Here is a 26,871-nt window from a genome sequence, read left to right as displayed (position 1 = left end):
GTTCTCAAACCTTGCTAGGTGTTCTCTCCTTCAAAAAATCAATGCAGTGTGATCCCGCGCTGTGCCTTTAAACAATCACTTAGTCCCAAAGTATACACTTTCAAAATATGTGACGTCACTACGCCGTAGTGCCCAACCTCAGGGCTGTGATGCCACTTTCATTTTTGTGCGTTTTCCAACTTATTAAGGCTCTTCTCGTAATAAGGGTGGCTGTTTCAAATGTGTCATTTATCTAATGCAGGTTAATACTCCAGTTTAGTGTCCCCTTAATTTTACAGATCAGTCAGTCTATCATCACGTTTGCCATCGCAATGTACGAGCCCGTGAGAACGGTTGAAATTTAAAATCTTGGTTTTCCTGGACGCTGAGTGACTGTTTCCCGCGAAAGTGACATGCATCACGGAAACCCTGCAAGCGCACAAACATGGCTTTCCAGTTCCCGCCATTTTACCCTATAGAAGGGCCATACTGGCCATACTGGCCGACTGGCTGGCCTACTGGCTATCGGTCCAAGTATCTTTTTATTTTATTGTAAACACTTATAATGTGTGAATAAAGCTTCTTCAATTAATAAATAAATCAAAATGTGCTTCAAGGCTTTACGTCTGCTACAGTGAGCCAGCTATACTACATTTGGTTTCCCTCTCACAACCTCTGAAGTGTCTGAGGTTAGCGTCCTCGAACGTGGTCAGCCATCTTGAAGGCCATACCAATGTGCCGGCATGTGTCAGCGTTCTAAGACTTTATTAAAACATCTGTAACATTGGTAGTGACAAAAATGATAGAAAGTAAATGAACATAAGGGCATAATGCTTATATTCGTAAAACAGTTTATTCCTACTGTTAAATAACAATGTGTTGCAAGTAAAAGGTGGCGCTTGCTACTACACCCATGCAGGTGCAGTATCGCGCATGTTTACTTCAGTTAAAATCTTATCAACTGATTGTATGCATTTCATATAGATGTGTCACGTTTTTTTGTTACATGAACTCATTTCATTCTTTGGATGACAGTATAAGCTAGGGTACCAAAGATTTTCTTTCGAAGTTGGTTTGGGTCAAATATCTCTTGTCGTCTGCACTATTTTAATACGTCTAGATATCTTTGCGAACCAATGAGAGGCGTGCGTTTTGCCGGCACTTTCTGCATTCCGACCAATCCCAGGGCCATTCTTTCAGGACCGGCGCAAGAGGCTGCAAGGAAAAAAACCGAGCGGGCATTCTTCATTTTTGTGTTGTTTTGCCTCGTGTCGTGTGTTGTGTCTGGTCGTGCAGTTGCCGTGTTCTCGTGTCGTCGTCTTCGATGCACGAACTGTCGCCGTTTCAGCATGTGACCCTGTGAAGCGGTCGCTCGCCAAAGCCGACAACTTGCTACGCTATCCACCCGCCGCCAGTACCAAAGAACTTTTCTTCGGCGGCGTCTGACAGTCACGGAGCAGACCGCGATGATCGAGTCGAGCGCCTTGAGTACAAGGTAACGTCACCGTCTCCAGCTGCTCTTCCTTACCGCGACGCCAACACACCGGTTGCGCAGCGTTCAATGCGGCGAAGCGGCTGCGCGAACTCGTTCGCTGCGGCCGGTTGCCCCCAAAACCACGTGTCAGCGGCGCCTTTTAACGTGGCGCGTTCGGGTCCTCGCGGTCAGCGTTTTGTCAGATAAGCTGGCCGTTAGGCCTAGGGCAGCTGTCGAACGCGCAGCGTTGCAATCTCTGAGCGCGCTTCTGCGCGGTTAGCTCCCACTGCCACGGTCTCGGCGAAGGCGGGGTGGCGGGCCCGGCCCGGCGTTTGACGTAGCGACGGCGTGCGGGGTGTGTCGGCGTCGGAGAAGCCCTTGAACTCCATACGCACATTGGGTCGTTCCAGCCGCGGCATTTATCGGCACGCTGCGATCGGAACCGTGTCCTCCGAATACGTGGTCTCTTTTTGCAAACCATATGGTAGCCACCGGCGGGAATTATCCTTTCTGTGAAGCTTCCTGTTTTGCGACGTCGTGGAGGCCGTGCATTGTAGTTTGCTCGCCACGATGCATGCCTTGGCAACGAGCCTTGCCACCTGTTTCCGGTACCTGCCCGAACGTGCACACTTGTCACGTAAGTCCAGTGCCGCCGCTAGGTTGCAGGAGCCCTGTGTTGGGACCCCAGTTGCGACACGCGCTGCGCTGACCCATATTTGTTTTCTTGCGCTGGACGTGTCCCTCACCGTCGAGGGCGTGAAATGAACGAGGCGCGAAAACTGCCGCTTTGTCATCCTTAGCCTACAGCTGTATTGAAGTCAGCTGTTGATCGCTAGTGGTGCGATGCGCGCCTTTTTCTGTGCGTTTCCTTTTGTGCGCGCACATGCGCTAGCTTGTTGCGGTCTCCTTATTACAGTTGACGCATATGCTAAATTGCTAGCAAGCAGACCACGTGACAAATTTTCGCCCCACGTGTTTCCATTACAATGGATAGCACCGGTGGACAGTGTTACATTTCCGGACACTTTTCACATGTGCCGTGCGTGAACAATACACGTGAGCTAGCTAGCACGACCTGCGTGGTTGTCATTAAAAAATGATTTACCAAGAAACCGCGTCAACTGCCATGCAGTGCCGACCACTTGTTGCTTTCCCAATATTGGGCACTGGTACAGAGGTACTGCACGCGTTCAATAGCATCCCTAGGCACGTGGTTGCGAATGACGATCGGTTGCCTAAAAGCGCAAAGCAACTGTGCTGGTGTTCAAGAAAAGGCTATGCGTGGTGCAGAGGGCGGTGTTGAAATTTTTGACAGAGGGTTCTTCTAGTGAAATCTGGGCAATCACACAGGCCATCATAAATAAAACAAATACATGTTTTCAGTCTGAAAGGCTATTCCATGAAGAGGTTAGGTCGGTCGTGTGCAGGATTGAGTGTTCGCTCGTCTTCTTTCGGCAACCTTGCTAAATGATGGCCCAGTCTCTAACATGACAAATGCTGGAATTAATATTCTCCCAGCAAAAGGCCAGTGTGGCATAGTAAAGGTGGGATTGAAGTGAAAAGTTACTGCCTACGCCCGACCTCAGACACTAGCTGCAACCACTTTGCAAGCTATAGTTTGGCCGCAATGCTTGGCGACGACTGGAACATGCATTCAGTTGCTAACACACCACTTCCCAACTGAGAAAAATTTGTATCGATGCACCGTTCAATTTTGCTATCTCACTTCTGCATCACCACAACAGTGAACTTCCAGCATCGCACCTCTTGCACTCTAAGAAAGGTTTACACCCTTTGGAGTGTATATTTGCCACACAACAATAATCGTCGTCTGTCTTGCCTGCATTTCCTTTCTTGAAAACGCTGCGCTCATTACTTTCCTGTGGGGAATGCTATGTCATGCTGATAATGAGCATGCCGTTCGTTACTGGAAAGTACCAGGCTCGCCGTGTTCTGGAAAGGAAATGCGAACAAGACAGATGACAATTATTGTTGTGTGGCAGATATACACCCCAGAGGGTGCAACTGTTTTTAGAGCGTGTGAACTATGTATAGATAGTTTGCTCATGGGAGCTAGGATCATATCAGTATCCTATTCACTGTGCCTTGGGTAACCTACTTCAATGGGTCAACGTGACAGTCTGAATGCTACTGGTAGCAGATGCCACTTCTTGCCATGCTGGTCCTCCAACATGGTGTCTAGGATGTCCAGGAGAGGCTTGGAGAGCAGGTGCCTATGCTGAATTTTTGTTGCCACAAATTACAGGTTGTGGGATGTCCATTATCAATATTTGTTTATATGCATAGCTGGATTGATTTAATGTGGTGTGTTGCAGTCCTTGGAACTTGGACTTCTGGAAAGATGGCAGCACTTCGTCCTTGGGGTTCGAGGACCTCCTGGATACAGAAATCTGGTAAGCAAGAACAGTTGTGCCTTCTGCTGTGGGCACTAATGAATAGCTTGTCCATTGTGCTAACGACAAGAGCAGCCTGCATAATGCCATTTCATATTGTCAGGCTGCATTGTATTTATAACAGTGCTTTGTATTTGTGAAGCATACTTAACGTGCAAGAAAACAAACTTGCATAACTAGGGTTAACAGTCTTGAACCCAGTTCTAAGCACCAACTGCTGTCGCTGTAAAAATCTTTAGTTATGCCACATTGGCTCAAAATATGACGCCAATTATCAATGCCATACGTTCTAGCTTTGTTTTGCTCGGACCAACTAAAATGTCATTTGCCGTAATACTATTCAGTGTTCTGTCATCATGCAAAGCTTTCGCCAGCAGTTTGAGAATCTCCTATAAATTTTGAAGCATTCCACTTTCGGTGAAGCGTAAGCGTCCTCCCTAATTATTTGAGCATGGAATAGACCTAAGTCTAAATTCTTGAGCCTGAACTTGCAAACAAATCTATCTAGAGTCGCAGATTTGCTTACTGTTGTCAGTGACAGGCTCAGAAATGCAGCGGCAAGTGTCGCTCCAAAGAAACATGTATACGTTTAGCAGCAATTCACCTCATCGCTGTTTCTTCTCCTGCCTAATCAAATCCTGGCCACGGCAGCCGCACTTCAGTGGGGGCAAAATCTGAAAACACCCGTGTGCTTACATTTAGATGCATGTTAAAGAACCTCAGGTGGTCCAAATTATTCCAGAATCCCCCCTACCGCCTGCCTCATGATCAAATCGTGGTTTTGGCATGTAAAGCCCCATAATTTGAAATTCCTCCTTCCCAATCCTGGCACTTAGTTGGCACAAAACCCCTCGCCATCTTTGGAGGAGCTTTTTAATTCCCCTTTAAATCTTGCATGTGGTTGACGGTCAGAGATAGGTGGTGGTTGGACTTTCACCACCATTACAAAGGCACAGACTTGCACTGTGCGTGCTCTCGCCCTGATGAGTTGTGGCACACATTCGTTGTGGAACAGCAGCTGTTATAGCTCTTCAAGATGCACATGTTATCACAATAGAGCTTAGGCACATCTGAAAGTTTAGAAGTGATGGTCGTTGGTTATGCCAGTGCTTGTGCCAGACAACACAATGTTTAATCAGCTTATGTGTTGGGATTATATTGGTTAATGGTTGTTCTCTGTGGAATTATAGAGTGAAACAACAAATCCTACCTAAATATTCTCACTGCATTGCAGCATGCTTTAAAGGTGCACTATGCTAAAGTGAATAGCTTTCTAGAAATGTTCGGCTATTCCCTTACATTGACAATCATTGTCGATGCTTTCTGCACAATTTTTGTGCATCGGGTGTGCGTGATAGGGGTCATACAATCAGTCAGTCCATTCAGCCTTTGCTGGTACGTGTTGACTGTGGCATGCACCCACGCATGAAGGGAGAGGGGGCGGGCAAGCATTTGTGAATGAGGTCAGTTAAATCTTTGAGGTTTTGGCTGTTTGTGCATGGAGCATGCTTTCTATTGCTGAAGAGCTAAAGCTCCCACTTGTGCCGATCAAATATGCATACTTGCCAACCATCATGAATTTTGCATAACATTTTGAAATTTTGGCTCATTTGACGGTTTTACGAATGTTGCTGTAGCTTTGGATGTCGCCCGTGCTGCGACTATCGTCATTGTATGTTTATTAACTAGTCATTGATGCTGAACCACAGCCTAGATGAACCACAGGGCAATAGTATAAGGGCATATCTGTGAAACGAATGTTTATACATACAAAACTGATCTCCAGGGCTGAATGTAGGCTCCTATGTATGCATTACTCAGGGTGCTTCGTCCACCTCACTCGTGTCAGGAACTGTGGCCACGTTAAGTTAAATCCCTTCAATATGTCTCGCATAATCGTTTCCGACATAGAAGACATCACATCATGCTAATGCTAAGTAGACCATGCCAGCACAAAAACAGTCGCCAGAACTGCTGCCAAGTGTGTACCTGGCACAGAACAGTGCATTCGCGCAAGCCAATATGGTGGTGCCCTCGAAAAAAAGGTTATAGGTACAGTACAGGGAAGGCAAGATGGACAATGCATCTACTCCTTTAAGTCTTGTCCTTCTCATGCTGTGCCTATAGCTAACGCAAGATTTCTTGGAAGGTGCGTGTCCTGTGTTCACTTGTCACTGACTATGGTCACCGCGTTTCTGATGCAGCCTGCCTTCCGAAATCCTCGCCATCCAAAACGGGCCCTTGCCTCTTGAGCGGCCAGCAAGTGCTGCCAGTTCGGGACCAATGGATCCGGGCTTTGGCTGTTGGGAGGACTTTGAGGACTTGCTCAAAAGGGACACCAGCACTACAGGTAAGTGCTAGTTCATATAGCTCGTATTCCCACGTGCTGTCTTGGTCTCAAAATTGTTATTGTTACCATCTTGCTTAATTTTTCTTGCCCTTCGATGTCAGCTTGTACATCACCATTGTATCTGGAATCATCTTCTTAGTGTTTGCAGGTCGGAATAGGACAGAAACGGAGAATTGTTACGAAATTTGTGCATTCTACATATTTTAAAGGCCTACGAAATTTTTTCCTGTAATAAAAGCCCAGTTTAAGATAACTTACACAAATCTTACGTTTTTTGAAATATGAGTGGCTGTGTCACAAAACGCTTGCAAAAATATTTTTTTGGTACCAAAACTGAAAAAAAAAATCCCGGTGTCCATAGCTATCTCGTAAGAGCTGTGAAGGCCTTTTAAAGACTACTGTAATTCACCTTAAACACTCTAATCCACCTTAATCACTCTAAACCCGCCGTGGTTGCTCAGTGGCTACGGTGTTGGGCTGCTGAGCACGAGGTCTCAAGATTAAATCCCGGCCGTGGCTGCCGCATTTCGATGGGGGCAAAATGCGTGAACAGCCGAGAACAGCCGTGGCTGCATTGGCGCTGTGTAAAGCTAATGAGGAACTTGGACAATTACCAGCTCTGCGACTTTGACAGGATTACTTTGGTAGTATATGCCATGCATTTATAGCTAACTTAGCCTGAATGAAATTTCATTGCGGTTGGCCCTTAAGGAGTAATATCGGATAGGGACTTACAAGTAGCAAAATATTCTGGCCTGGAAATGGGGATGTGCTGTACTCATCTGGTACCAAGTAGGCATTTAAAAAATATATTCTACTGCAAGCACACAGTGGAATAAAGGGAACTGTGAAAATACACAGTATTTCCTGCTTCCGCTTGCTATTTCATTTTTGCATTCGTGTCTGCGTGTGTTTAGTGTTTAGACGTGATATGAAGGAGCACGGCACACCATGGTGGCAATGCCAGTGCCGACAGCAACTCAGTGATGCTGCTGGTCAATGTAGCTGAACTTTTTGACAGTGCGTTAAAGGATGAGGCGTTCAAGCGAAGTGCATTAAATGTCTGTTTCGTGCACCTAGGAGGAGTGCTGTTTCAAGGTTTATTCTGCTAGAATTTGCAGCTTGTAAAAAGTTTTATGTGGAAATTTAGTGCCCTGAAATTTGTGAGTGACATTTTGTAATGAGGTGCATGTTAAAGGTGGGTAAATACAGCACTACTTAAACCTAAGATGGCAGGGCACATTTACAGAAGTATTAGAAAAAATGGCATACCCACTCCTGTGATCATAACGTCTCTTGGCATCACAGTGTTGCTTATGGCACCAAGGGTGATAGAAAGCCATTCATCCTGTACTTATCGCAAGCTCTTGCACAGGTGATTTGGATCTCGACGAGTGGAGCCTGGATTTTACCGAATCCTCGGAGGTTCTCTCAGACTGGAGCAGCAGTGGTGGTGCCACAACTTTTGAGGGTGTTGAGGGCCACTACTCGCGACCTCGTTCGCGGCGGGGTCCCTCACCGACCCCTTTGGATGTGGAGCAAGCTTCCTCAACCAGGAGCTGGTAGGTGGCATGCCACACTCGAAGAGCATGTTCACTTGCATTGTTGTTTTCTGTAAGTGGTGTTTGTATATTTGGACGATGCATGCAGTGCGTAAAGGGCTCCCGAGCCCCCTGTGATGTTTTGAGCATATTTTAACCCCACAAAGCCCAGCATAGCACGTTTGATCACAAACGTGCATTGTATACACAATGCTGTGACGGTCATCTCTGGCAAACAAGGCAGCGCGCTTGTGCCTTTCTGGGCTTTTTGGTCTCCTTTTCACACGTAGTGAAGTCGCCAGGGCAAAAGTCGTTAGTCAATTGACATTACATAAGAGCACCAACATGAACACTGGAAGTACGTGTTCAGAAGGGAGCAAGTATGGCCCATTTCTGCACCACTTATCCATCTGCGACTCTTCCATTCAACAGGCCTACAGGGGGCTATCAGAGGTGCACACTGAGTGGGTGTTCCTCAAGTGTTGTGTTTGGTTGTCTGGCGCAAGCATAGCTTTTGCAGGTCTTTGCACCATTGAAGTAAACGGCAAGGGCCAGAGTGTGCCTATGGTAAGGGTAACGAAAGCAATTGAGAAACAGTGGCAGCTGTCATCTCACCGTGAGGACGAAATTTGATTAGCAGTGCTTTGTTTCTATTCTGTCTGTTCTAATGCTGTTAGGCCTATCAAAAGAGGGCACCATTGCTGTCAGACAAAATTATTTGACTTTTAGTACCAGACGGTGCCATAGAATTTAGTCTTGTCTGTGCATTGAAGGTGCAGAATGTTGTGAATCTAGTGAGGCCTATTTTGCATGCACGCACGTGAATGACCAATACTACACTGTGCTAAAACTGTCAGCTTATCGTATTTGTAGAAAACTGGTATATGATCACAAATACAAAAATAACTTTGCCGACAAATGCACATTATAACAGGCCAGCAACAGTGCTGTTGGTGCCAAATATAAGTCAACTCCTGGTTTGAGGTGAATATCATTTGAAAAATATATACAGTGGAACCTCGCTTATATGTCACCCGGTTTTGTGACGACCTGGGTTTTATGACGGATTGGCGCAGTCCTGGAAAAGTCCCCATAGAAGCATTGGATTAAAAACCCCGCGATGCCCGCTGTGCTGAAATAGCACCTTTTCTTCTCCACGATCACTTTCTCTCTCTTTCTCTGTGGTGTCTCCTCTGTGGGGGTTCCACTCTGCGTGCGGCTAGGGCTGAAGGCGAGCTCCGGATCTAGCCCCACGCAGTCGCTTCGTGGTACTCCCAACCCGTAGCGCGGGAATCGCGGCTAAGCCGGGTTCGGACGAATAAGGCAACCAGCGGTGTCAACGGTAACAATGTTTATTGCTATTAGCAATAGCGAACACTCGCAGAGGGACGTCCTCTCAGTAATAATAGTAAAAAGGCTTGCCTCGTTGTCTGGGTGGGTCAGACAAACGAGATCACTCACGGGATGCGGCAGGTGCTGTCGTCCAGGCGGTCGAAGGTGTCGGCGTCCCAAGAGAGCGAGTCTCCCCCGGTGGCGCGCCGCTTTTATGCTTTTTTACCTTTGTGTAAGGGGAAGTCTTCCTCGCCCGCCGGATACATTTCCCTTTCCCGTGAGCCGTGTAGGGGAAGAGGGGTACGCGCGTCATCAGAGCGACGGAGAAAGGGAGGGCGCGTAGTGCCTCTCTCCCATGTCTACGCCGGCCCGACCCGTCGCCACGTGCGAACGGGATGCCGCGGGTATGTGGGAGGAAATGGAGGCGGGTGCTCCCACACCTCTCATTGCGTTGGGGAAGCGTTTCTCTCCTTCCAGTTTCCCAGCAGCAGATCGTTGACAAGGTAGCGCGGAGAGGCCTAGGTTTATCGCACATGTTCTTCGTCATAATCCTAGCAACCAGCGTTCAGCGGACAGTTCTGTAGCTCTGCGATAAGCTGAATATTATCGAAGAAGCACAAAAGCGGCATGGAGCCACGAAAGCCAGCATTGCCCGGGACTTCAAGATATCAGAATCTTCGCTTAAGACTATCCTGGCAAACAACACGGTGATATTGCAGAATGCCAACAAGTTCAGGCTCAAGCGGAAAATGGCAAAAGAACAGCATGAGAAGTTAGAAAAGTTCTCGTCAAGTGGCTGCATCAAGCATGGAGCTCTGCGATCAACATTGACGCCGCCATTCTAAACGAAAAGGCGCGGACCTTGTGGCATTGCGTCTGGGCATCGACGACCTTCAGACATCGAACAGGTGGCTGGATCGCTTTAAAAAACGAAACAGGATTGTGTACAGCCACTCCTGTGGAGAAAGCACTTCCGTGGACGTTTCGACGGTGAACGAGTAGATGGAGTCGCTACCGGAGATGATTGCTGCATACAATCCCTGCAGTGTTTTCAACGCCAATGAGAGCGGTGTTTTTTACCATATGCAGCCCGAGCAAGCCCTTGTGTTTAAGGGTGACAGCTGTCATGGTGGCAAGCATAGTAAAGAGTGTGTGACAGCACTATTCTGTGCTAACGAGGATGGTTAATGAGGACGGTAACGAGAGGCTGCCCGTGCTTGTTGTTGGAAAGTTTGCAAAGCCACGGTGCTTTAAGAACTTGAAGACGCTGCCGGGCAGCTACTTCAACAAAAAGGCGTGGATGACGTCTTTCTTCAGCAATTTTTTGCAGCAGCTTGATAACAATATGGGTGCTAAGGCAAGGAAAATATTGCTTTTCGTTGATAATGCACTGTGCCACCCACCCGATACGTCCAGCCTGAGGAACATAAAGGTTGTTTTTTTTTCCGCCCAACTGCACAAGCTGCCTGCAGCCGCTGGATGCCGGCATCATTAAGTGCGTCAAGCAAGGGTACCGGAAGCGGTTAGTGCAGCGTTGGCTGGCGGCTATGGAGCGCAGCAAGTCGGAAAAAAAGATCACTGGGCCCGACACCATGAATTTTATTGTCAGTTCGTGGAACACAGTGTCGCGAAGCACATTCGTTAACTCGTTCAAGTACTGTGGCTTTAAGCGAGAGACTGCCTCCTCTGATGGGGATGCAACAACCTCGATGCCGCTGAAGTCTTGGCGGATGACAATTTCCAGGGTTTAAACCTCACGACGACCTTTGCCAAGTTGCGATCTGTGGTGAGGTGTTGCTGGATGACACCATCGAGGTTTTGTCTAGTGCAGACACAGGTGTCGTGCCTGTGCCTACCACGTTCGCCGAGGTGCTACGGCACAGATAGCATCCGGAACTTCATCTGTTCATGCGACGCCGCGGAGGACCTTCCTTTGGATGTTGCCCAACTCGAGCGAAAGCTCTTGGTACACGGATCAAACAAGGTCCAAAAGAAACTTACCGACTTTTTTTAAAGTTTGCGCCGGCTGTCTGGAATCGTGGCAGTGGGCAGTACAGTGCTGTAAAGGTTCGTTTGAATAAAGCATGATTGGCACCTGTACTGCAGCATTAATTCTTATTGCATTAACCTTTTGGGTAATTCGGGTTCCCAAGCGCTGCAGAGTATGTTAGTAGTTTACATTGAAGTTTCTTGGAAATCCGTAGTCCGAAATAAGCTTTATTTTTATAGGCATAATTTATGTTTGGATTTTACAACGCCCGCATATTACGACACTTTTTCGCGGTCCCAAGAAAGTCGTATAATCGGGGTTTCACTGTATCTATATTTGGTGCAGTAGACTACAGAACAATTTTTTTTTTTTTAAGGGGTGACACTGGTCTTAGGGACCAAGAAATTGTGGAAAAATCATTCTTGAAAACATTATTTTTGGATTCTGTATTGTGTGATACATCATCTGAAATTCTTGCGCATCTTGGACCAATATTTTTGTTGTAATGGCATTTTATGTCGCGTCGGCAGGCTGTATTTTGCAAATATTTCGTCGTGTCGCATGAGCATACACACGCCTACAGAGTAGTGATAATTTTTCTGGGACAGAAAAAAAACAACAACTTTAATGTCTACTTTAATGCCTATCTTCTTCAAGCTGTACAATATCTTGTGAGCACCGCGACTGGCTTATTGTCTCTGGCAGTGCCGGAGAAACAAGCTGGCAGACGAAGCACCAGCTGACAGTGCTGCCAGAGGCAATAAGCTAGTCGTGGTGCTCCCTTACTTACACAAGATATCTCACAGCTTGAAGATAGGCAGTAAAGTAGATGTTAGTTATTTTTTCTGCCATGGAAAAGTTATCACTGCTCTGTAGGCGTGTGAATGCTCATCCCACACAACAAAATATTTGCACTACTAACCATAGGAAGCGGTTTGGAGTATGTGTCCTGGGAGTGGTTTACATACTTGCCAACCCTCCTGATTCGCCCGGGAGACTCCGGATTTTTCACTGAACTTTCCAATTGCACGATCACTGTCTTGCATCTCCCGAAAAGTGGTATCCGTTCGCGCAATAATGTTTTTTTGCGAAACCAGCACCGCGGAATCTACAGCAACATCGTAATCGTCAGCATCACAAACAACAGCTGCACTATCACCATATGTATCATCGACTAAGCAGCCGACCACGGTGCCTAGTAAGCCGACCAGAGCCAGAGCCAATGTAGCTCTTGCATTTCATGCATGCCTTCCTCGATGGCGCATCTTGTTGCTGCTACTTGTGTGTGCGATTAGTTTTGTCTAGGCCGTCTGTGTGCGGTGCACTGTGTAAAGTTAGAATCCTCGTGTGCTTGATGCCAGGGCGCTATCAAAGCCCAAGGAAAGGTATTTGCATAAGTTTTTGCAATCTTACACTTCTGAATTTGCATTTTGCAATTTTGCAATTGCATTTTGTACAGCGTGTGGATGCGACGTCAGCGTGTCTCGTGGTGTCAAAGGCGACTTGAAACTGCACGTTTCCGCGCCGAAGCAGCAAAGCTATGTTCGCACCACTGAGCAACAAGGCAACATAATGAACTTTCTCCGTAACAAGTGCAACGACAGTTTTATACGTGTGGAGTGCCTGTTTACAGGATTTCTCGTCGAACACAACCTACCCCTTTGTGTCAGCGACTACGTTGGGCCTCTTCTAGGAAGATATTTCCGAAATTCAACGAGGCGAAGCGCTATGGATGTGGACGCCACTCTGATGATACGCTACTCTGAAGAATGCAGAGGTGGCCAACCTGAAATTTATTTCGCAGGCATCGCTCTCGAGTCTTCATTTCTTTATTCAGGGTTTTTCTCAGCTGCTGCCTCGAGAGAGTTCCTGCTATAAGATGTCATTCTCAAGATGGCTGAAGTTGCTCAAGTACAAGCTCTGGAAACTGCTTCATTCAACAGCATATGTCATTTTATTATGGCGTTCCCTTGTATCCTACCCCAGCAGAGTGGCGAATCAAAAGAAGCACTCGATGCACTTGAATGTCGAGTTTGCCAACTTGCAAGCATATCAGGTTCCAGCCGACATGTTGAATGAGCCAAGGTGCGATGTGCAGTGATCGCAATTAAGAAGCGTTCGAAGTGTTGATGGATTGCTCAGGTTCCGCAGAATTTCTATGGTTATGCTGGGTATTCTCTCCATTCCCCACAGCAATGCTGAATGTGGCAGAATATTCAGCACTGTGAACAAAACTCGTCTCTGTGTGAGAAAACGCTCGAAAGTCTGCTGATGGTCAAGGGGCACCAGAGTGGTACTTGCTTTGAGCAAACTTACGGAGAAGTTTCTGAAGCAGGCAAAGTCGGCAACAGCAAAATCATTGCAAAAATAAATTGTGCCCCAGTGGAGTTTTCGCTCTTTACTCCAAGACACAGATTTCACTTGCGGTTGTGAAAACGTGAGTAAGCTTGTCGCAAAAGGTAAATCCTTTTAAAAGAAAAAATGCTACCGTGCACCCCTGCCGTGATAGTTTTAAAAATTTCCAAATCTTCAGGTTGGCAGGTATGCTCATGAAACTGAGCCTGGTCTCTGAATTCATCATTCACTTAATTAGAAAAATAAGTACAGTAAAAGCTCGTTAATTCGAACCGCAAGGGGAAGCCGATTCAGTTCGAATTAACGAAAGTTCGAACTAACGAAAGTGAAGGAGAGCAACAGTACACTGCGATTTGGAAGCAGTAGGGCATGTCAGAAATTTGGCGTGTCAGAAAGTGATGGCGTGTGCCGCGGGCACACGCCATCTTCAAGTCGAAGCTCTGGGTCCGACTGTGCCACACCACCGATGTCCACCGAAACGAACGTTAGCCGGGGCTTAACAGTATCACAATGATTCGCGACGGCCGATACCTCCTAAGCTGAAAACAGAGGTGCACAACCGATGAAGACTGCCGAGACAAAGACGCTGAACATGTGAAGGTGGCGAAGGCCCTGATTCGTTGGTTCTTGATTGCAAGCGCAGCTGCGACGTACTTGATTCGCTGTGTTTTGGCGCTTGCCGTGCCATTTCGGCAAAACATTTGCAGCTGTACAAGATTTGCAAAGCCTCCGAGATTCACAACGGCCAAGAAGTCTTGGAGATTACGTAGAACGGAGAGGCGGCAGCCGCCACTGCCTTCTGGCTGACCCCGCGTCGGTTAGATTTTTTTCCGATTTTGCCATCTCTCGCCGTTCTCTCCGTTTCGGAGACAATATAGCCTTGTGTGTAGGCAGTAGGCGCTTTTCTCTGGCCGTGTGCCAGGTGAGCGTAGTTCGAATTATCCGTGAGGGAACCTTCTCGCGTTCGAATTAACGGACTTTTTTATACATAGACTTCTGTGGAGCTTGGCCGGACCAAATCGTACAGTTCGAATTATCCATAAATTCGAATTATTGAAGTTCGAATTAACGAGCTTTCACTGTACTGTGCTTCTATCGCTTCCTTGTTTCGAAAATTTTTGCATGTGAACCAAGAACCATTATAGACTGTTACGGACCTTTTTTCTTCCGGAGCGGAACCAAAACGGAACTTTTTTCACTGGAAAGAAACTAAAACCAGAACGAAAAACATTTTGTTCCGACACCCTGCTTGATATAACAAAATTGCTTTGGCATATTGCTTCGTTCGAAGTTTTTCGGGGTACTGACTGCAGTGCATGCATTTTAGGCCTGGTGATTCGAAGTGCAATAACACCGGACTCTGCTTAGTGCAAAGCCACATATACATAAAGGACTACTTGGTGCAACATACACCCTTTGCATTTCTTTGGACCAACCTGCTGATGCAAAGAGCACTGCGGCTGCCGCAAGGCGGTAGCTCCTTGGAACTAACTGTATCACTTGATTGTAACTGTTAGACGAGTCAACTGTTCATGAGCACCAGCAGAATTTTGCCCCTGCCATGTCAATAATCGCCACTATGGAGTGCTCTGTTTCAATAAGTTTTATGAGCTGCCTCGCTGTTACAGGTCACTACTATAATTGTTGTACAGCTTGTCCACTTTTAACAAAATGCCGCTTATAAAGAATTCAGCTTTGTGTCAAGCAACCTTGTTATAACGGGTTTAGTGAACGAATAAAGAAGGCACTGCAATGTTTTAGGCTCTTGTTGTGTATTGGAACCTTTCCCATTTGTGGCCTGTGTTTTGTGATGCATACTGTGCATCTCTTGTTGTTCTTCGCCAACAGGTCTTCAATGACCAGCGGGGAGCAACTGAGGACAGTGGAGGCTCTGACAGAAGCAATCAACCACCGCCTAGGGCTGCGGGAACAGCTAGATGTGCTCCGCATCATCGACCCAGCAGCCACTGTTGACCCATCTGCTCACCGGGAGTTTGCTGTCGGTCAGTTCGCTTCTGCGCTGCTGGAAATTAAGCGAATAGCATTGTTTATAGTGACGGTTTTTTTTTTCTTCTTATCTCGCCGGCGGACAAGAGGGGAGGATTGCGCAGAAGTGCAGAGGGTTTTTAAAAAGGGCCGAACAAGCGGAGTGCTAGTTAATCGCTGCAAGAAAAGGGTGTGGTGGTGTTGCATCATGCTGGCGTTCATGGGAAAAGAAGTGAGAAGAGCGGTGCCAGCATTTGCGATTGGGCCCGCTTCCATTCGCTTAGATGGCAGTGGCTCCTGGGTGATAGAAGCGTGCAGTGGGCTGCAAAAAAATGCCGCCAATGTGGATCTTCATCCAAGAGGCGCTGATGGAGTGACGTTAACTAAGGAGTGCGTTCTTGCTGGTGGCTCTAAATAGCCAGTGTCAGAGAGATCTGCAGGCAGCCATTTGCTATTCCTTTCACAATGGTGCAGTCTCATGTTGCGCAAAAAAAAAATCTGTTGTGATGGGCACAGCAATTCGTTTTTAGTGTGTGCATGTCATTTTGATGTGGTGAGTTGTGCTTTTGTGACGTCGTGACAGATTGGTGAAGTGGGCGCAGCCTGAGACATTTTGACCAATAGCAGAGGACAAATGACCATAAAGGTATAGCATTTGAAGTCATTTTTCTTTCATTAAGCCTAATCATGCATCAGCATTGCATATACGTCATTTTGAAATGGGGCATCCTCGCTGTTTCCTTCAACAGCGAGGATATAAAAATCAACAGCGAGGAGAAATAAAACTCTGCCTTTGAAACTTCTTAAAGAAACATTCAAGCAGTGCTAGGTTCATCTGGATTGCTAAGTTGCTTCTGAGCAAATTGCAGTTGTGTTATAAAAGGCCTCACGTTTTATGTAGTAGCACATCTTGTGGCAGCCAGTGTTATGTTAGGCTTGGAATTGTGTAGATTATTCCTTAGTTGATGTTCAGAAGTCACGTTTATGATATCCGTGAGGCTTCCCTCTGAAATGTGGTGCCTTGTTTTTGACGTTCCTGCAGACCTAAGGCGTCTTGACGACCACAAGCTTCGGCAGATCGCCGACTATGTGCGGCACAATAGCATCGCAGCCATGGAGCTGGCAGCCGACAAAGCAGAGGCTACGGGGGAGAGCTCTCGGAAAAGAGGCCGTTGTAGGCAAAGCAACTCTTATTCAGCCTCTGGTCGCAGCAGCCCTGCTTCGGCAAACGCACCTGTCCACAAAGTAAGAACCGCACACTACACTGACAACCCTGTTCTTACAGAAAGGCTGAACAGAAAGTTAAGTCTGCCTGTATTAGTAAATCTCTCTTCTAAATACAGTGCCATCTCGTTAATTTTGGAACCCTCTTGGACTACCCTAAATAGAAGTGATGCAGTGTGGTCCTGTCAGAATCGGAATGTCCTGTGCAGTGACGCCCGGTAATTCGAATATGTAAATGCTTGTGACGGTTCATTTGAACATACGGTAAAAAACCCTGTATGATACGAACCTGCATATAGTATGAGGCGAAATTTTTGGGATGCGAAATGGGAAAAAAAGTTTTATTCGCATATAATGCAAGTTAGGAAAACTCAAGTAAAGCATTTATTTAAATTGCACTCCGCACTTCAATCACTGTCTTCCTCAGCTGCGCTCTCTTCGGATAGTTCTTTGTTAGACATATCTTCCCAGAGGCACTCATCCTCTGTGCCACCGAGCACGTTTGAGATGCTGCACTTGCATGCGCGATGCCCAAAGTCCTCTGGTATGCTGGCCCATGCGTCCACAATCCACTTGCGTAGCGTGGCAGACGAAGCCCACTTCAGTTGCCCGGTCGGCATCACTACAGGCTCGCCTGAGCGCATCCAATCTGCTTAACACCGCTTGGCCGCATCCTTGAATGGCTTGTTCACGCAAACAGCTAAAGGCTGCAGCTGAGGCGTCATCCTACCCGGGTTAAGGACGAGTTCAGTGCCGGATTCACGCAACAGCCTCTTCATTTAGTCAGCCAAATGGCAACGAAATGTGTCCAGCACGAGGATGGACGGAAATGACAACAGTGCACCAGGCCGTCTACGCCAGACGGACTTTTCCAGTAGCTGAGCACGAGATTCTCATTCATCGAGCCTTTCTCGTGGCATCTGACGACCACATTTTCTGGCAGCTCCTCACCTTTAGGCACTGTCTCGCGCTTGAAGATGACATAGGGCGGAAGCTTACGTCTGCCTGCCGTGCATGACAACGTGATGGTAACTCGCATTTTCTCGTTGCCAGTGGATGAGACATAAATTTGTTTAGAGCCCTTTTCGTGCACGGTGAGGAGCGATGGCATGTCCAGATAAATTGGTGTTTGGTCAGCATTGCCGATTTGCCCAGCTGGAAGTTCTTGTACTTGCGCAGCGAAATAATGCGGCCCTGGAAAGCCACAAGCAGCCCTTCGAATGACTTGGGCGGCTTTTGCAAAATCGAAGTTCGGCGGGGTAAGGAAAAACCAGCACAGCACTGTAGCGATAAATCCAGTGCTTGCTCGCTGAGGAGGCGGAGCTCGGTAGCCCTTTTTCTCTTGCAAGCTCCTTAGCTTTTGTCTACATAAGCTCCACACTCACAGCTAGATGAGCGGCTCGCTGTTGCCCTATGAACTCTGTCAGTGCAAGTTCGATATCCGGGAATGTCCCGCTCTTCAGGCCGCGAAAGCTTCTTCATATTCCGTTGCACACGAAAAGAGCTTCCTTCTGTCGATGCCATCCGCGAATGCTTCCCTCGTTGACGCCAAACTGCTTCCTGGCTGCACTGTTGCCGATGTCCTGTGCAGCTGAAATAACCTTTCTCTTGAAAGCAGCCAAGTACTGTTTTCGTGGTCTGGACATCTTGGTCCATCATCATCAGCCTGGCTACGCTCACTGCAGGGCAAAGGCCTCTCCCATACTTCTCCAACTACCCCGGTCATGTATTAATTGTGACCATGTTGTCCCTTCAAACTTCTTAATCTCATCTGCCCACCTAACTTTCTGCCACCTCCTGCTATGCTTCCCTTGGAATCCAGTCCGTAACCCTTAATGACCATCGGTTATCTTCCCTCCTCATTACATGTCCTGCCCATGCCCATTTCTTTTTCTTGATTTCTACTAAGACGTCATTAACTCACGTTTGTTCCGTCACCCAATCTGCTCTTTTCTTATCCCTTAACTTCTTTCCGTAGCTCATTGCATCGTCCTCAATTTAAGTAGAACCCTTTGCTACTTAAATGGTCCTTTAATGCGTAATAAAAAGGATGCACTTCACAAAGCATGGTTTGCATGTGTGCTGCCAAGGTGTGCACTCCACAATAAAGAAACGATGCTTTAGTCATGCAGCAATAACGGAATCAAGCCATAGCCACGCAGTAGTAAGAAAACCAAAACTTCCAGCCCAAATTTCTCAATGAAGTTTTCGTTCGGATCCACATATACTACGAGGCGAAAATTTGGGTTGCTAATAATAGGGAAAAAGCCTCGTGTTATACCCGGGTTTTTACGGTACTGTTCTGCCGGACGTGCTTTCAGTGGCATGCCAACTCGCACAGTGGTGCTTCCCACCCAGAAGTACGTCCATGCGCTAGCTGCTGCTCCCATCTGTTGCAAGCGCTGTTTCTTAGCAAGTTGAACTGGAACAAAAAAATAAAAAGAATTGTCTACGAATTTCACCTAGAAGTGTGGCTTTGCGGCTTCACCTGCAAGTGGCACTTTGCGGCTTCACCTGCAAGTGGCGCTTTGGGGCTTCACCAGAAGTGTGGCTTTGCGGCTTCACCAAAAGTGTGGCTTTGCGGCTTCACCAAAAGTGTGGCTTTGCCGCTTCACCAAAAGTGTGGCTTTGCCGCTTCACCTGCAAGTGTGGCTTTGCCGCTTCACCTGCAAGTGTCGCTTCACCTGCAAGTGTCGCTTCACCTGCAAGTGTCGCTTCACCTGCAAGTGTCGCTTTGCGGCTTCACCTGCAAGTGTCGCTTTGCGGCTTCACCTGCAAGTGTCGCTTTGCGGCTTCACCTGCAAGTGTCGCTTTGCGGCTTCACCTGCAAGTGTCGCTTTGCGGCTTCACCTGCAAGTGTCGCTTTGCGGCTTCACCTGCAAGTGTCGCTTTGCGGCTTCACCTGCAAGTGTCGCTTTGCGGCTTCACCTGCAAGTGTCGCTTTGCGGCTTCACCTGCAAGTGTCGCGTTGCGGGTTCACCTGCAAGTGTGGCTTTGCGGGTTCACCTGGAAGTGTGGCTTTGCGGGTTCACCTGGAAGTGTGGCTTTGCGGGTTCACCTGGAAGTGAGGCTTTGCAGCTTCACCTACAAGTGAGGCTTCAAAGGTAGCTGGAGATTTTAAACTCCTTTGTAAATTGTATTGCTGATCTAACCAAACAGAATGGTGAAATTTTTGTGCAATCTGCAAGTTCTTTTTACGAATGGCTTTAAAATTTACTACTCCTGATGTCCGCATGACTGCATATAAAGCGCTTGTTCTCCCATCATTAGATTATGCAGCCATAATCTGGGACCCCTTCACCAGGACCAATATTAACAAGATTGACAGCGTACAGAAAAAGGGTGTGCGATTCATATATATCAGCTTTGGACGTTCTTCTGTTTCTGCCCTTTTAACCAGAGTCCAGTTCTGATGTCCGCATGACTGCATATAAAGCGCTTGTTCTCCCATCATTAGATTATGCAGCCATAATCTGGGACCCCTTCACCAGGACCAATATTAACAAGATTGACAGCGTACAGAAAAAGGGTGTGCGATTCATATATATCAGCTTTGGACGTTCTTCTGTTTCTGCCCTTTTAACCAGAGTCCAGTTGCCACAAATAACCCAAAGAAACCGGTCATCTAGGCTAAAATTTATGTATCAGGTTGTAAAGGTTCACTATAAGTTAGACACTTCAGACGTAATAACCTTTTTATCGGGGTATGCCACTAGACAGAGACCAATTAACTATTGCTCCATTTCGCACACGTAACAACTCCTTTAAATACTCCATCTTTCCGCAGACAATAACTGAATGGAACGAGCTCACTAACACCCAAGTTCAACAGCCTTCACTTACCTTGTTTACATCGTGTCTTAGTACTTACCGTATGCCTTCTATTTTAGTTTATATTAGTTTATTTACTCTCATGTATCTATGTATTTGTCGGTTGCCATTTTTGCGATCTTTTCAACATTTGTACCCTCCTGCCAAAATCCCCAGTGGGATTGCAGTATCAATAAATGAAAATAAAAAAATAAATTTCTTGTTACTGCTGCATGCCTGTTCTTTCTTTCCTTTTCTTTTTTTTAAACCTTAATTTGATGTTATGAAATGTTTGTCTTCATAGAATTGTATATTGTATTGCATCCAGCACAAACTCATGGCTGTTAATGTTTGGTTTAGCGTGTTTTTCAGTGGTACACGTGAGGACATGTTGCATGTGAGCGTTGCTTGTTTTCTCCCTTATGCATAACCTATGTGCATAATCGATATGGGACAGACTACTAGCTTTTAAGCTATCGGTCCGAACGTCATTTTGTAAATTCCTTTCTGGTTTTTTAAATAAGGTGTTTCCTCCTCAAAAAAAGAAGTGTGGCTTCACAACAGCATGCACTGCGCTGCCATGAAGCCACACTTCCGGAATTTCTCACTCGTGTTAGCTCAGCGCACATGCACTGCTTAACACATTCAAGCCCCTTCAATTTCGATTTATCAAGACTCAACTGTACCAAGAAGGCCGCTCTTTTTTGAAATCTTCCTCTGCGGCATAACAGAACCTTGTGTCATCAAGCAGGCTCGCTGTCTTGACCACTGGGAGGGCTAGGGGTTTCTGTCACCACCCCCGGAATGATGGCTGCAGTGATGTGCCATTTAGTACAACTTGCACATATGTCAGGTTATGTATATGTCGTAGTATATTGTATTTTTGTGCGACTGACCTTCTAGTGATCTTGATTCTTGTGCAAAAATAAGTTAATGTTTCAGAATGGCCGCCACTGTCCCCATGAAACCCCTCCCGAAAATTAATCCTGGACACGGCCCTGGCTCTGACATTGTAGATTTCTCCTGTACTCTCACTGGTTTCATTTGATAGTTAATATTGTTAAATCATGCCCCTCAGTTACCCTAATTATTCCTAGTGTCGATGTGCACTTTGGCTGTTTTGTTAATAATTCTCCAAGTACTCATAAGCCCTCTGGCTTGGCAACGGTTACAGAAGGAGAGGTGCAAGCGCCCGCGGCAGCGGCCGCAGCAGAGGCGGCGGCGGCGGCGTGCAGTGCAGACGGAGCAGACAGAGCAGGAAAAAGCACACAAGCAGATGCTCAAGGAACAGCGCAGCGGTCTGTTCGTGCGCGAGGAAGTGCTCACCCTGACAAGCGCGACTGCGTCATCCTCGTCTAGGGGCAACTCCTCCCACCCTAGCATAGCAGGAACAGACGACGAAGAGGAAGTCGACATTCTGCACTGAGTGGTTGCAGGGTTGTAAAAGTGAAATAAAGGAGGGTGCGCTGGGAGAGGGTAGGAGGATGTTAGTGTTGCTCTTTTGTAATTTAAGTACCTTACGAGCTTGCTTCTCTCATACCCTGCCATCTCTCTGCCTGGTCACACGAGAGTGAAAGTTCACTTCCTCACTTGCGGCATACTGTGCTGGTCTTTTTTTGGTGTCTTTTGCTTCCTCCACAGGTTGAAGGGTATGTGCTTAGTGCGGTCGACTCGGTCGGTGGGAGGTTGTACCAATTATTTTCCATTATCCAAATCAGTAAAAGCAGTCGTATTTGTTTTGGTGAGTACCGCATCTTTACCTGTATAGCTTGCACCTCCAATTAAAACCTCTGGAAAGAAAATCTTAGCCTTAACTCGTAGAGACAACTGTGCTTAACATGCACTTATTCATAGAGCAACTCCGCAGTATTGCTGTGAGAAAGGAATGCTCAAGAAACAAAAGTGGCTCGTACCTTTTGCCAACACTGATCTCGCTAGTACTGCTGTCTATGGCTTCAAAGCAACACGTCGGTCATTTGTAGGCAGATTTTGCCTGTGACGGCTTTGCACTTTGTTCCCACTTTATATTTAAATTCAATAAAATTTTGGTGCAGGTTCTACATGCAGCAGCACAGTGCATTCTCACCTGATGGCGTAAGCAAAAACCACTCGAAGGAAATGGTAATGCAGGCTGTAGTCACCGGGACTGGGAGAGTTGGCTGGGAAAAACTCGAGGTGCATTGGAAGTGATCACACTTATTGCTGTGGTACTGCCTTTGCAAGGGTCAGAATGAGTTTGCATTTTTGTTTTTCACTCGCACGCTTGCTGTAAAACATCAAAACATCAATTCGTGTTGTGTTTGAAAGTGTTGTCCTCGTTTTGTTCAAATTGCTTCTTCAATCCCTTGCATACTGGCTCAAGAATTCGGAGTTTCTTTGAGAAGTTCAAAGCACCTCTTGTGCATTTCTGCGATTCAAACATCTGTATTTTTTTTTTTTTTTTTTCTGTTTACGCTGTTAGGTTCCCTCATAAGCCAAGGGGAATAGTGTTGTTAAGCTGTCTGGTCATAGGGCGAATTGGGCATGTTAATTTGATGGGCGTTCCCACTGTGGAACTACACTTGTTCTTTCTCTTGGGTTTAGCGATTCATCTGCAAACAATTATTTCTTACCTTTTTATTTGGGCTTTTTTGTTTTCACGTGCTGCCACTCTTTTTTTTTTTTTCACCTTTATTGCTGCATTTTTTAAACAAAGAAAAGCAGTTTGTGTTGTAATTTGGCATTTTTGTGTGGTTGGTTGTTTTGCCATCTGTGTTGCAGTGTTGATGCAGGCGTGACTGTGTGTGTTAATCGCACGTGGACAGCATGTCCTGGTGCAGAAAGTGATTTAACGCTCTTTGCCTGGGCAGTGACCCGGCCGTTCTTTATTAGACACTGTGACGGGTCGACTTCTGTGATGTACTGCCATTAAAGCCACTAAAAGGGAAATTCTATTCTGGGCTGTACATACCAAATGTCCCTTGTGCTTCGTGTGCGATCACTCATTACACAACACAGCAATAGTTATTTTCTCGTTTCTTTTTTTTTTTTTTTTTTCCTTAATCCCACCTCCAAGTGTCTGAGCACAGCTGTGTTTGTTGCCTTTGCTGTTTTCAGAGTGAGAATTCTGAAAAACTGGGCTTGGAAAGGCTGCCCCGTTTCGTGATCATGTGCAAGCGCAAGATATTCAAGTTGTGTGCTGTAAAAAATTGTGTTAGATAAGCATTAATTCATTCATGTTTTACATGCCGGTTGACTATTGTGATGAACTGGAGTGCCATATTATGAGGCAGGCACTGGCCTTTGTCATGCCATCAGGCTCAATTGGTTGAACCGCAAACATTGTGAAATTGGCCTTTCTGCGTTCTCTCGCTGCTCAAATTAGGATAGTGAACAAGTCTGTGAAACAGATGGTGCAAGTAGTTAATTTGTGTTTCTTGCAATCAAAGCATATGAAAAGCGCCTGACAATTGCTTAATGTGAGCTCATTTTGGTGGAGGCCATGTTCTGCGCATTGTGTGGCTGTTTCCTATGAAAATGACTAGAAGGAACCCTGCTGCTACCGTAGGTACGATTGCTAGTAGTACATGGATTTGTCCAATCTTCGGGTTTGTGGGTTCAAGTGTTGTAGCATTATTCTCAGCTTCCAAGCAATCGGGTTTCTAAACACGACCTTAAATTACTCTGTATACATAACCGTTGCAAACCATTGCATTCGTAATGCAACATACAAATCAATGTATGCTGCCTTCGTACTCGTGCCGATTGAACCATTACGCTTAAAACTTGCGTGGATGCTAGCGCTAGAGTTGCTTCTAATAAATTTTGTATGAAGTTTTATGGTGTGGGTTGCTAAAAACTGAACATCACGTCAAGGGGTCTGTTTGCTGTTGAAGGCAGGCAAGAAAGTCTGTCGTCTATCGCTGCAGTTGTGGGAATTGTATCTAAAGAGCAGTTGGAAATGGTGTGCTAGCAGAGTATTTCAACCTATCCAGGCAGCCTTTTTTTTTTAACTGTATAGTTAGAGCCTGCCAATATTTTGTTAAAACATTGAACACGAGTGTGACCAAATGTCAACTCAGGCTTGGCTGTGAGAAGGCCGATGGACTTGTCATGTATAGGTTGGATGGTGTAGTGAAAGGAAAGTCAGTGCTGCCAGAGAAGTTTGTGGAACATGAAATGAGTTTATTTGCCACCACATACAGCGAATACAATTGGTAGGACTGCAGATAAAAGCTGCACCTATGCAGCACGGCGAGCTTGCAGCCCTTTTCATGTTCATCAGATGAGTTTCAAGGCTTGGACATGGCATCCTTGAATTAAGCAATACACGAAGGGTTGGCTGTAGCTTCTGTGGTGCTCACTTGTCAGGTATGGATACCGTGATTTGAGCATTGTCTCTGGTGGATTGTTAATGCATGGCATGTTCCGCAAACTTTGCCAGTCGGTGGTACACAGTTGTGCCGTGGCCACGACCTGTGGCGCCAGTGCACAGTCGTCAATAAATAATTTTTGCCATGAATGGAGAGCACATTGTGTGGTCATTGGTTTTGCTAAATGAACTTTCAGCATGGGGCAGCTTCTGCAATAAGTTGCACATTTTATTGACATGGATAATGATGGCATGATGTCTTGAATGATGGTGCTGCTTAGACCAGAGGATACATGAAACATAGTTCCAGAAAGCATTTTGGTGCAAGATGGTCTGTCTCGGCAGCATTTCTGAAGTACGGTGTATGTCAGTGCCACCCGTCTGTGTGATGCGCTGCACACACTACTGTGTGCCAAATGCATACGATGTGGCCCTTGCAATTGGCAAGCCAGGCTTTTCTTAAAGAAATGCGTTGCGTGCAGTTGACAAGTAGATTGCAAGACTCAAGAAGCTCGCATAGTCCAGCGTAACATGCCTCTTCTGTCCCCTAACCTAAATCTAATAGTGCTTGTCTTGCACACCCAGCAGCAGCACCCGTTTTATGAAGTGCAAAGGCTGACCTGCATGGTGGGCTTTTTTTTTACTTTTGAGAATAGTTTTGCGTGATGTGGCGTCTGACTTGCCTCGCTGAAGCGACGAGTGCTCTGCCCGCTGACTTATTGGCCTGAAAGTGGTCGTTCAAGGCATGTCACGTGACCGCTCGTGCTCCAACGCTGTACATTGGTGTTCTGTGGCTGTACTTATCCGTTTTACAGCAAGAATACCTGTACAGCTGTGGTGCGCTTCACCATATGACGGAGCGCGTAGTTTGACATCGACCTGCATTTATGCAGGTCGATGCCTAGGTGTAATTATGAAAATTGTAGCTAGACATGTCCGTCGCAGCATTGCTAGTGTTTATAGATAAATCGTACATTTGTCCTTTGGCTGTCATTTGGCAGCCCTATGAGTAACGCAGTATGCATGCACTGCATCCGCTGCGGTGGATCCATGGCGTTCCCCTGCTGAGGAGCTATAGGTAGCGAGTGATTTCTGACCGTGGCGGTTGCACTCCAAACATTACCGAATACATTGCTGCTAAATTTGTTGCGTTAACCATCATAGTTCGATATTGCCAGCAGGCTTTACTGGCTCTAGGCTTCTTGGATGAATGTCTTCATGAAGACATACTTGCGCTAGTGGTATGCTTCTGAAAGCACGTACGGGGAAACTGTTTAGGGGTTCAGCACTTTGCCCATGGCTATGACCAGTCCGCTGACATTGTCCACGACGAAGTAAAGGAACGGCCTGTCGAGCGCGATGTCGATGGTCTCTTCGGAGGGGCCGACGAACGACGGCTCGCGGCGTCGGTTGCTCGGCTTTGGCGGCGGTGGCGCCACCTGCCCGCCGCCACCGGCGACGGTTGCACGCGGCCCCTTGATGTCCAGGGACGTTTTGTGCACCACGTTGGTCACGTGCAGCCAAGGCACGTCGCTCATGTCGAACAGCTGCGCCCTGCCGGGGCCGAACAGCGAGGCGAGGCCCATGCGTGCCAGTGACTGTGTCAGGTTCTCGTGGCTGTGCTCGATCTTGATGCGGGGCAGCTGCGAGCACGCGGTGGCGAGACAAAAGGGTCAATACTGCCGCTTTCAGCATTCATTATATAAGGCGCTTGTTATTTCCTCCTGTTTACACAAAAAGTATGCTGAAGACAGTAAGGACTCTTTGCATAAGGTCTGTTTTGATGCTACGAATTGCGATAGTAACTCGGTCAAGGGGGGTATTCTGTCCATCTAGTGGACTGTCGATTTCGGCAGCTGCTGATTGGCTGGGGCCGCTCGTCTCCTCTCGTACAGCTGCATTTAATCAGCAGCAGCCGAAATGGACCGTCCACTAGGTGGACTCTTACAGACTACCCCCCCCCCCCCCCCAGGTCTCTGGCATACAGAGCCTCTGACATTACCGCGTGCTCTCGGAAACCTATTTCCGAGCAGTTTGTGAACGTAGACGATAAAACCGTACACTG

At 46.8% G+C, this 26,871-nt stretch overlaps 2 protein-coding genes across 5 annotated transcripts in view; one reads left to right on the top strand and one right to left on the bottom strand.

Annotated features, from left to right (window-relative positions):
- Positions 1-1,150: 1,150 nt before the first annotated feature.
- Positions 1,151-24,956, top strand: LOC142560147 (uncharacterized). 2 transcript variants are annotated; one of them, XM_075672008.1, is made up of 7 exons: positions 1,151-1,474; positions 3,790-3,867; positions 6,072-6,217; positions 7,593-7,779; positions 15,284-15,438; positions 16,464-16,666; positions 21,630-24,956. In XM_075672008.1, exons 1-7 carry the CDS (start codon positions 1,446-1,448, stop codon positions 21,879-21,881), a joined length of 1,050 nt encoding a protein of 349 aa, XP_075528123.1. In that variant the 5' UTR covers positions 1,151-1,445; the 3' UTR covers positions 21,882-24,956. The 2 variants fall into 2 exon arrangements, with proteins under 2 accessions (XP_075528123.1, XP_075528122.1); XM_075672007.1 differs by lacking the exon at positions 1,151-1,474 and adding an exon at positions 3,525-3,683.
- LOC142560146 (leukocyte elastase inhibitor-like) overlaps positions 24,739-26,871 on the bottom strand; it is a 17,543-nt gene continuing 15,410 nt past the window's right edge. For all 3 annotated transcript variants that reach the window (XM_075672004.1, XM_075672003.1, XM_075672005.1), the window contains exon 5: positions 24,739-26,449. In XM_075672004.1, coding sequence (XP_075528119.1) covers positions 26,081-26,449 — 369 coding nt within the window. In that variant the 3' untranslated portion in view covers positions 24,739-26,080. The remainder of the gene's footprint in view (positions 26,450-26,871) is intronic.

This window comes from Dermacentor variabilis, chromosome 10, assembly GCF_050947875.1.
Source record: "Dermacentor variabilis isolate Ectoservices chromosome 10, ASM5094787v1, whole genome shotgun sequence".
NCBI classification, from domain to species: Eukaryota; Metazoa; Arthropoda; class Arachnida; order Ixodida; family Ixodidae; genus Dermacentor; species Dermacentor variabilis.
Note: the sequence above shows the minus strand (reverse complement) of the source record. Positions and strands in the feature narration are given on the sequence as shown.